This window comes from Pygocentrus nattereri, chromosome 12 (genome assembly GCF_015220715.1).
Source record: "Pygocentrus nattereri isolate fPygNat1 chromosome 12, fPygNat1.pri, whole genome shotgun sequence".
NCBI classification, from domain to species: domain Eukaryota; kingdom Metazoa; phylum Chordata; class Actinopteri; order Characiformes; family Serrasalmidae; genus Pygocentrus; species Pygocentrus nattereri.
The window spans coordinates 15,084,949-15,096,302 of NC_051222.1; the positions used below are offsets into that span (position 1 = coordinate 15,084,949).

The window sequence follows — 11,354 nt, forward strand, 5'->3', positions numbered from 1 at the left end:
CCTCCTGTATCCTTGAATCACAAGGTAAATCGTTTTCAGTAGCTGGAATCTTTTTCACAACCCTTAGCCTCGTAAACCATCTGCATATAAAGCTCAGTCCTTTTTTCAACTTAAAATGGCATTTGATGTACAGTGTATTGATGGACAGTCATTTTAGCCTAACATTTCAGTTTTATGATAAACAGACTGATGGCATTGATGCAGGGTTACTGAAAAAATATTTTTACCTTATTAAAAGTTGGCAGTTTTTTTTATCTTCCAATTACTATTTTACTTCTTTTTTTTCCCCCAGAAATGACACTACTACTCCAACTGGAATAATTACTGGTAATACATTATCAGCATGTGGTTTGGATATTTTTCATTTGTCTCCACCATGGATACCAGAGTTCCTTCAGAAAACTAAAAGCAACTAGAATGGTTTCTTCTCTCTGTTTCTCCAGTATTTTTTATTTATTTATTTATTTTAAAAAGCTTCTTAAGAACATGTTTGTCTTATCGTAAGACCTGGACTGCTGTTGGAGAGTGTACCGGTTGTAGTTTCAAATTTGCATTAGTCACTTATTCACAGAATTTAGCAACTGCTTACTGGCTTCTATTGTAGGTTTTGAGTGAAGAGGATTTCTGTTCTTTTCCCAGATCAGGGAAACATCACAAATATTGTTCATGTTTATCAAGGGTTCAGGACGGATACAGCATATATAGATCAGGATGAAAGTGGAGAACATCTTTAATTCTATCCAATCTTTTGATCAGGTAATCTGCAATCCCCCCCCCCCCAGATGAAGCATCACTGAGCTGTATGAAGCACACAGCACCCTCAGACAAAAACCTGCTCTATACCTCTTAGCTGGGAGATGGTTTCCCATTCAAAATCTCAGAGTGAGTCCGGAAAAGGAATTAAAAAAAAAAAAAGTTGAGACCATCCCACTCCACTGTCTCTTCTCAGATTTGTTTCATGGCACTCAGGCCAGCTCTCCTTCACTCATCCGGAGAGAGAATGTCAGTCAGTACGGAGAACGCTGCTGATTTTCAGTATTCTTTGTCACTCTTACTGAAGCGCAGGATGAACAGCCTCTCTCTTCCAGCCTGACGGGACAGGCACACCTTCCCTCTCAGTCCAGACTCCCCCAGCAGAGCCAAAATCTCCTCTATGTGCAGAGACAGAAGAACAGCAGTAGTTGGTTCAGATCAACAGGGGTAGCTTTTTAACTAAAATCAATCTTGAAAATTTGGGTAAGTGCCAAATAACTTGCCTGCAGCATTGGGGTAACATCATATGAAGTAACACAATACAGTACTGTAATATTTTTTTTATCTTGTAGCAAAGTAGTAGTACTTCTTTCGGCTGCTCCCTTTAGGGGTCGCCACAGCGGATCATCTGCCTCCATCTTGCCCTATCCACTGCTTCCTCTACTTTCACACCAACCATCTCCATGTCCACCTTCACTACATCCATAAACCTTCTCTGAGGTCTACCTCTTCTCCTTCTAACCGGCAGCTCCATCTCCAACATTCTTTGCCCAATATATCCACTATTCCTCCTCAACACATGTCCAAACCATCTCAACCTGGGCTCTCTGGCTTTATCTCCAAACTGCTCCACCTTCACTGTCCCTCTGATCTGCTCATTTATAATCTTGTCCATCCTTGTCACTCCCAACGAAAACTACTACTGTCTTGTAAACCTTCCCTTTCACTCTTGCTGCTATCCTTCTGTCACACATCAGCCCTGACACCCGTCTCCACCCACTCCATCCTGCCTGCACCCTCTTCTTCACCTCTTTTCTACACTGTCCATTGCTCTGGATGGTTGACCCAAGATATTTGAAGTCATCCACCTTTACGACCTCTACTCCTTGCATCTTCACCTTTCCACCTGCCTCCCTCTCATTCACACACATGTATTCTGCAAAGTAGTACAACACTTTAAATTCTGTTGAATTTACTGATGTGCTGTGAACTCCTTGAGAAAACATAAAACATCTAGTCACCCTAATATGAAACTGATGGATAAAGATCTGTATGCTCAAAGAGAGAGACCCAACCTCACCCACATAAATCATAAATTCAGAAACAGCTCTGAAGCTTCACATTTTATACATACTGATTGTTTTGATTCTACTAGCTAGTTTCTCAAACAGCATTCTCTGTTAGTAATTCTAATCAACACATCTGATGTAAAATAATATTTGTGATTAATCTGATTGACTATTTCCAAAGAATGTTCCACTTAGAACAAGTATATTCTTAATCTAGACATGATTACTGAACAAAACTATTGAGTTTTAAGCTGTACTGTTGTTGTTTACAGAATAACGCACAAGTAACTTTGATTAACCACCCCAACACTGTTCTCCAGTACAAAACAAGTCAGACAGTTTGAGGTATCACAGTAATCTGTAAGGTCCAGTAAACAGTTTTATCCCATTATACAATCTAGTCAAGTGGCTAAGAAATGTTTCTTGCCTGAAATTTTCTTCTTTTATTTTGCGCTTCAGCTACGAGGCTAATGTAGCTAACAAGTCATGTTCTTTTTGAAATATAGAGAACACTGTATTCTTCACTGTTAGAAGCTACCCAAGTCTATTCTAGGCTATTTAACAACATTTACATTATCTAATGCACTGATTAACTAATGCTTGTCACATCATCCATAGTAGGAATGGCACATACCAATATGATCCTGGGCACCTGAATACAGAAACTAACCAATTAGTGCAATAAAAAAGCAGTGGATAAGCAACATGTTCCTTTTAGAACAAGTGTATCGTCAGTCCAGATGTACTAAGAGCCTTCGTTATTTACTTTACATTCCACTATGACGATTTCAAAGTGAGGCTAGTAAAAGCTCTTTGCTGATGCGTTCAACTTAAAATCATTTGGCGTAATAACAACAATTACGTCAATGATATGTCAACTATGTATACAGAAACCACAATGACCATTATTACCAAAAAAAAAACTTTAAGCTTGAATGATGACAAGCATATAAAGAAGTGTGATACCTGGGTTGTTATCTGACACTGTAACAAGGTAGAACAGGCCCTGTTTGGAAAGTAACTGGGGAACCATTGGGAAGAATCTGTCCATCACCTCTCTGCCTCTCTCGCCTCCAGCCCAAGATGCCTCAATACCATGACTGCCCACCTGTACAGAAACATGCAACAATATCAGGCAAAGACATGGGGATACCTCAGTAATCGCGACCCCATGAACTCATGACAGTCTATGGACTCTCTTACAGTTTAGAGCAGTCCTGGGAACCACACTGGTACGACACTCAGTGAGTTGCTGCCTGCTTCATGACAAATTGTTTACTCACTCTAGGTTGGATGTCGATTTGAAAGTTTAAACGGGGAAAAAAAATGTAGAAATGTTTCTTATTGTTGCCATTAACGATGTTCAATAACCTTCAGCCCTAGTGTAGTGCACACCCAGCTTATCTCATTCTGTATCAGATACGTACCTCCTCGGACGGTGTAACAACATATGGAGGGTTGAAAAGAAGAACATCCACCTTTCCGTTTAGTCTGGGCAAAAAACACTCAGTCTGAGGAGCAAATGGACAAATACAAACAAGACAACCACTTTTATGAAAAAAAGCATACTTGGCCTAACAACAAAGGCAGTTCTACACACTTTGATGGGCAGCTACAGATGTGTGGCCATGTCCACTATTGGAAAAGAAAAGAAGCGGAGAGAACTGAATGCGTCTCACCAAATCTGTAATGACTGGCTGTAGATCAAGCTTATTGCAGCGAGACGTCTCTGCTGTGCACTGGGCTGCTGCTGGGTTCAGGTCAGTACAGCTTTGACATGCAAGCACACAAAACAATCAACTTAAAATGGCAAAACCACCATGAAGCTAGTCAGGTTGTGAAAATGTGTTGAGGGAAGAGATTCGACCACATTAACTTTGGAATACTAGTTTGGATTATAGTAGTACTGCATCAGTGGCCCTTTGCATGTTTAACTGGTTCTTCTCCTTGATAGAGTTATTTATGGATCTTAAAAGAACCTTTTTAAAAAAGATTTTAGATACAGTCTTATGAACACCCCCGGGCAAATTATGTTTTGTTGGTCTGAAGTGAAAATAAGTTAACACATCCTCTAAAGAGAACAAACGGAAATAATTTTAATGTATTTACAGCAGAATTTCCATTATTTACTGAATTTAACATATAAAATGTGCCACAACACAAAATTAAATAATAAAAATAGTTTTTTGAAATGGGCAGAAATATGTTGCCTGTAGAGGATGTTCACAAATTAAATTCATTAAAACAACATTTAACCAGGGGCACCAAAACTTTTGCATGACGGTAGCACCAAATAGCACTACTACAGTTCCACGTCATAGACTTCCAAGTCTTTTTGCTAAGAGTGTTGCAATAAAAAGTAGTTATATTGGAAATTAGTTTAGTTTTACTGCAGTGTGGCACATCTTGAACATAAATATGTGAAGCTATTTGTGATTTTCTATATTCATGTGTAAATCGATCCTCTAGTGACATTTGTACATTTAGTGTATTTTAAAAATCATCAAAAATCATTACACTCCTGAGGGCTGGCTGGGCTAACACAACGGAAATGTATTCTACATGTAAGAGAGGTGATGTTAAAACGACTTATCAATCACATATTTGACACACGTCACACTCACAGATAGAACGCTTCAGTCCCAATCACAGATGCCAGGAAGGCAGAGACCACACCTGAGCCACTGCCCACCTCCAGACAAACAGCAGGTCTGAACACATGGAAAATCCAATTAGATCACAGTAAGATCAAATGCGTAGAGAACAGGGGGGACGTTCTTGCTTCTAAGTCACAAGTGTCAGACTGCAGTCCTCCAGTATTAGCCAATTAGCAAGATCTTCATGAACTGAATTCAAGGTGTTAGAAGATGGAAAACGCTCATCAGGCCTCATAGGCTGAAAAATCTAAACAAAAACCCAAGTCTTATTTAAGTTTTAGTTCAGTTATGGCTGCTTTTCCTGCATCTCTGGCAGGAAACTTCCACAAAAGTCAAACAGTTTCTTTACGGTATAATTTCTCTTAACATTTGATTTTTTTCAGCTTCACATTCACCAGCTTCTTATTTGAATTTTCCCATTCCACCTTGAATCCTGCCTACAGTACCAGAATGTCACCAACTATGTAGCTAACTGTTGCACCATTTAAGGTGGAACAGGAAAATTCGAACAAGAAGCTGGAGACGAGCTGTCAGTTTCGTCTCCAAATGATCAATGTTCGTCTTAAATTTTTCTCTTTGCCATTTTGTTAGCTACCAGCTAGGCAAGACTTATCTGCGTTGCTATGGTGACCAGCAGTCTGCGCCAACTTTCAGGGTTAAAGGCCGAATGAGCAGTTTAAAAGTAAACTCCTGCATTTAAAAGTATTTATTGTTAAAACCGCTGGAATGATCAGCAGAGCTTTATTTTAAGAGGATTGTTTCATTTTTACCTAGAAATCTAATTTACATTTATGGCATTTGGCTGACGCTCTTATGCAGAGCAACTTTCAATTTGATCATTTTACACTGGTAGGTGAAGGTAGTGTTAGGAATCTTGCCCAAGGACTCTTATTGGTATAATGTTAGGGTGCTTACCCAGGTGGGGGATTGAACCCCAGTCTACAGCATATAAGGCAGAGGTGTTACCCACTACACTAACCACTGTGGAGCCACAGGGCAGTGAAAGAGCTGCATGTTGCTGACACCTGATCTAACAAACCTTGTTAATATTTTTTAGAAATGCGATATACTTTATCCATTCACATCCAAGGCCTTATTTTCTTAGTTTTACAAATTTTTACATTTCTCAGGACCACAGGAATCATGATGTTATTTGGTGAAACTATCAAGTAGAGCTGGCCAATAATGGCAACAATTAATAATAATAATAATAATAATAATAACTAACACCACCACACCACAATACTTTAATCAAATTATCACATGACGTCACAATATTTATTATTTTTTGATAATCATCTGGTAAATTGGAACTGGGAAAGTAGTGCACCATTTTAAACATACTTTGAATCCAAGTATTTATCAAATTAAACAGGATTAATTTTGCTCTCTTTGTAATCAAACATGCAGTTGGAAAGTGTTTTTCACTACTGACAATATCCATGATATGCACAGAAAAGCTGTCTGTGACATATTGAGACGTAACTTATCACAATAAATAGAGTCATATTGCCAAGATGTACTATCAAGTCCACATAGTTTTAAAACACCATCACAGCTATGCCACTCTGTAGACACTCACCTCCTTTGCCTCAGCAAATCAGCATCCACTTCCAAGGCATCAATCAAAAGGAAGGAGTCTTCTGCTGGCTCATATACCCCAGAGAAAGGCTCACGACCAGCGTGGGCATACAAAGGAGTTGGGTACATCAGTGCAACATGTCAAGTAAGGAAGATGTGAAGCATTCCTGATAAAAGACGAAGAAAGCATTAGGCCAGGCATGTCAAACTGGAGACCTTCCAGGCCAAAGTGCTGCAGAGACTGAACCTCATCTAGGGCCGGGCGATAAAACAATAATTATCACGACATAACTTTTCCTCGATATCGCGATAAGAAAGGTCCGCAAAATTTTCAATATAATACACCATTATCACAGTCCCACATTCAGCGACAGCCCTGGTGGTGTTTTCTACTGCAAGGAAAGCGACCCTACTCTGCTGTCGCCAGGAGAGGGCGCACTTCCGAGTTTTTCCGATATGATTAGAGGGTGAGGGGGCTACAAGTGAATGAAGTCTTTAGCAACGGCCGAAACGTGGAGTTAAACATTTCCTGTTTGAGTGGAGCGACCTGTTCTCCTGTGACCAAGTGTGAGTGACGAGGTAAGTGACCTGATATACTGTCCCTTTGGCAGTCGTGGGCTGGAGGTTAGGGAACTGGCCCTGTGACCGAAAGGTTGCCGGTTCGATTCCCACCGCCGACGGTCCATGACTGAGGTGTCCTTGAGCAAGACACCTGACCCCCAGTTGCTCCTCAGGTGCCGTGGATAGGGCTGCTCACTGCCCCCTAGTGTGTGTGTGCTCACTAGTGTGTATGTGGTGTTTCACTTCACAGATGGGTTAAATGCACAGGTGAAATTTTCCCATTTGTGGGATGAAAAAGCGTCACTTAAATTGAACTCACCTCTTTCTGTACATCTTAACAAGCTTTAGCAGCGGTAAATCGCGTCCGCTCCTCTCAACTAAAGCGCTGTTACAGCGCTGTCATATTTTAGTATTAGTGCATTCCCAAGCAACGAAAGTGAAAGAAAGAAGTGGGTTCATGCGAATTACAGTCCTGATTTAAACAAAGGTAAACTAAGGAAGCTGTGTGGTAGCTAACGAGCTTCCCGGGCTAGCTGTTTAACACCTGAAAGGCGGACACTGTTTGTCTGGTGTTGACATATTGCGGTTCACCCCTTAAACTACTGCAATAGTATAGAGAAATCCAGCCATCTGTTGGCGGGTGTCTGAATACTGTGATGTGCTCTCACATGGATGCAGTAGGACTGATGCCAGTAAGGCGGTGTGATCCATCACTGACCTACCGAGCCAGCTAATGTCTGCTGGTTGTACTAAGTTGGCATTGTTGAGAAACTAAACAGTTTAGCTCTGTTTTTGGCCACTTATTTAGAATTTATAACAGGATAGCCGCACAGTCGTCACCAGACAGCTAAAAATAATGTTTTCTTTCTTCAATTATGACTATTACAAAAACTGCAGCCGTGCTTTTCCAGCTGATAAAAACAGCTGATCAGACACTTTCTCTCACTGTCCCACCACAGATTTGTGAAATGTTCCACTGTTTGGTGTGTTCTGACTAGGGGTGTACCATATCGTATCATTCGCGATATTACCGGTATAACTTTCTAAACGATAAAAAAAAATCCACATCGTGATAACAGCGATATTCTGACGTGTTGACGTAATGACGTCATGCGCGTGGCGTACGTTCGTTGCGTGAGTCATTTTGGAACAGAAAGAAGTAGCTATGGCGCAAAGCAGCTCTGTGGTGGAGTTTCTCCCAAAATCGGGAGCGACTTCAGTAGAGTGGAGGTGGTTTAGTTATAAAATCTCGGATGTACAGCAGATCACAGTAACATGCAAGAAGCCTGTAACAACAAAAGGGGGAAACACAACTCATCTGTTTCACCACCTCAAGCAGAAGCACTCAGTGGAGTATGAGGCTGTTTACATGTAAAAGACTTTTGCCAATCCGATTGAAAACAACCGGATTACAGATTCAGACTGAGGTGTTTATTCTCACTCTGTTCGACAATCTGATGAAAATCCTCGTTTACAGCTCGCTGCAAGTAACCCGATGCAGAATGACGCGCATGCGTGGAGCAGCGCTGAGAGTAACCGTTACCATGACAGCGAACATCCCGTGACGTCCAGTCGGCGTGAGACGAGTTTCCAGTTGACGCGCTTGTGGTTTTAACTGCTTTAAACTGACGTCAGACTCAGAAGAACGTCCTTCACCTGTACTTAAAGGAAGACGTCGTGCTCTGAGACACAGAAGCTGGTCGTCCGTCCCGCCGCCGTCTTTTAAAGCTCAGAGTATAAACCTCGTCTCCAGGATAGCCACGTTTAAATGCATCCAAATAATCTGCTAATAATCCGACTATATATCTCGATTGGAATCAGTTATTTTTTTGTGTCTACTGAATATTTGAAACATATTTATATGTTAATTAACATTTATTTTGTTGCAATAGCATGTTTTTTAAATTGATAAAATGTTATTCAGTGTTTTGTCATATCGCCAAAAATACCCTGAAATATTGTGATATTATTCTAGAGCCATATCGCCCACCCCTAGTTCTGAACTTAAAGGATAGTTTAAAATGGCAATTAACCACCCAGGATCAATAATCAGCCTTCAAACTTAAAATAAATAATGATTTGACATTTATCGCGATACGTATCGATATCAAATGATTCATTTTTTTTATCGCGATAACATTTTTGGCCCTATCGCCTAGCTCTAACCTCATCTAACATGAATTTAGTTCATGAAGGCTTTGCTAATTAGCTGAATCAGGTGTGTTTAATGAGGCATTGTGTTGAGGTCTGCAGTGGTTTTTGTTAGTCATCCTGTATTCCAGTGGTCACCAACCCCACTCCTGGAGATCTACTTTACTACAAATTTTAGCTCCAACCTTAATCCATCCCACCTGATCCATCTAATTATTGCCTTCAGAAGTCCTTGATTACAAAGATGTTTCAGAAGATGAAATCTGCAGGAAGGTGGATCTCCAGGAGGAGGGCTGATGACCCCTGTTGCTCTTCTTCAGCAGCCAGTTTCTGCCCACAGAACTGCTCTTGGCTGGGTGAAGGATCACCTTCCACCTAAACCCCTGCAATGTTGCTGGGCCTCATGGTCTCATACCAATGCCATATACATACCACCATGGCACAGTCACTACTGTGTTGAAAGTAGACCTTTCACTATCTAAATATCAACTGTGGTTCTGCAGTCCAAAGCTGATTACAGATCAGTGAGGACTAACAAATTGTACATGACTACAAAAGTCATCCCCAACCCTCCTCCTGAAGATCTACTTTCCTGCAGAATTTAGTTCTAACAGCAAGAAGCTACTCTCTAGTATCAGGGTTGGTGATCACTGAGCTACATTCAGTAAGTGTACACCTGTGCAATTGACCATTAACAGAAGAGGTCACTTAGAATTGGATTTCAGCATAGTTTGGTGATTTCTTTGCTCCATTAAACCTAACGTGCATAACTCTAGTCCTGGAGGGCCAGTGTCCTGTACAGTTTGGTAGATGCCCTACTCAACCACATCTTGTAAACCTGCCAATTAACAGAGGAATTGAATCAGCTGTGTCTGATCATCAAGATCACCAAACTATGCTGGACACCAGGACTGGAGTTGTGCACACCTGTACTAAGCCTACATTTGCTGCTGAATTCAATCAGGTGTGTTTCAGCAAGAAAATCACTAAACCATGCAGACTGTTATACGTTATAAGGTTGGCAGTGAGTGCATACCAGTGGTAACCAGCTCGACTCCTGGAGAGGGGTGCTCAATCCTGGTCCTGGAGAGTTTTAATTCCAGCCCCAATCTAACACATAGCATCCATGTAAGGTTGTTAGATCTGAAATGTCCAGAGCAGTAGATTTTTAGGACCAGGATTGGGCACCCTGGTCTAGGTAATCACAGTCCTTGCTAATCTTTGAGATGTTAGTTGCAGGTTTCAGATAAACTCTAAGGAAAAGTAGATCTCCAGGAGCAGGATTAGTGACCACTGGTGTGCAAATGGGTAGATGTTTCTAACAACGTGGATGTCTGAGGTTACATTAGAGTCAAGACGTGCACTGTTGAGCTGATATAAACACAACGACTGTAAAAATCAGCTAACCCACAAAATCCCACCACAGCCCCAGGTCCCTCACCAAAACCACTGTAAAAGGGCTGCTGAGCACGCGAGGGGAATGTTTTCCTTTTAGTTTTATAGTTTTATTTTCTCGGAGTTGACATGCAACGATGCTGATGGTTAAAAGGCCCAAGAGTGTGAAAGCTGTTATACAAAATGAGAGGATTAACAGAAATCGGTCGTGTGACGTCTGGGCGAAATTTATAGCGTCTTAAACGAACTATATAAATCTCTATAACTGTCCATCTTCGGCGCACCAGGTCTTTTATCATGCCGAATCCAGTTTACATCAGTTTGGCTGAATTTAACAGGCCAACTAACGCGGTAACAGTACAGAATGGTGTTCAGATGAACGAATCGACAAAGAAAGGCGTTTTAATGAAGCTGTGGATAAGCTGCCAACACGTTCACCGTCAGCCGCGCTGGCTCAACTGACAAGACTCATTCACAAAAACACAAACAACCGACATAAACCTTTTTTTCTGATAATATATAGACATACATTTTAAGAAGAGTCCAAACAACTAATGAGAAACCAGCCTTATAGCTTTCCGTACCTTTTCGCCTTTCAACCGCACTGTTTTGAAAAGCCACGTGTGTCTTCCATCTTCCGGTTGTCTTCCGCCCGCCACCCCCAAAGCATTGTGGTAGTTGTAGTTTCAGTGACAGGCTCGACTACGGCTGTTCGATTCCGGAAATTCCGGTGTCTATTTCGATAACAGGTTAGTGAAATCTATTATTTAGGTTTTCTGAGGTTTGTTAAGTTAGAGCCCACCAAAAAGATCCAGTGTCTCATTTGAATAAATACTGTCAATTACTGATCTCATTTATTTGAGATAACCACAGTTATTTAAGTTGACTGCAACCGTTTTCCACAATCATTAGATGTCTATCCTGCAACAAACCGAATTATATGGCTAACTAGATAAATTAGTTTTCA

The 11,354-nt window shown here is 40.9% G+C and overlaps 1 protein-coding gene across 1 annotated transcript; it reads right to left on the reverse strand.

Annotated features, from left to right (window-relative positions):
- Positions 1 to 712: 712 nt before the first annotated feature.
- n6amt1 (N-6 adenine-specific DNA methyltransferase 1) lies at positions 713 to 11,057 on the reverse strand. Its single transcript, XM_017701909.2, has 7 exons — positions 10,972 to 11,057; positions 6,282 to 6,447; positions 4,667 to 4,753; positions 3,722 to 3,812; positions 3,470 to 3,553; positions 3,009 to 3,150; positions 713 to 1,151 (listed from the first exon to the last, which is right to left on the reverse strand). Exons 2-7 carry the CDS (start codon positions 6,407 to 6,409, stop codon positions 1,033 to 1,035), a joined length of 651 nt encoding a protein of 216 aa, XP_017557398.1. The 5' UTR covers positions 6,410 to 6,447; positions 10,972 to 11,057; the 3' UTR covers positions 713 to 1,032.
- Positions 11,058 to 11,354: the final 297 nt, after the last annotated feature.

Excerpts from the sequence above, each read along its gene's own strand:
- n6amt1 (XM_017701909.2), bottom strand. The coding sequence starts at position 6,409 with ATGTACCCAACTCCTTTGTATGCCCACGCTGGTCGTGAGCCTTTCTCT. Across the intron at positions 3,554-3,721 it reads AGCCAGTCATTACAGATTTG|ACTGAGTGTTTTTTGCCCAG; the intron begins GTGAGACGCATT and ends TTTGCTCCTCAG. Across the intron at positions 1,152-3,008 it reads AGTGTCAGATAACAACCCAG|AGGAGATTTTGGCTCTGCTG; the intron begins GTATCACACTTC and ends CTCTGCACATAG.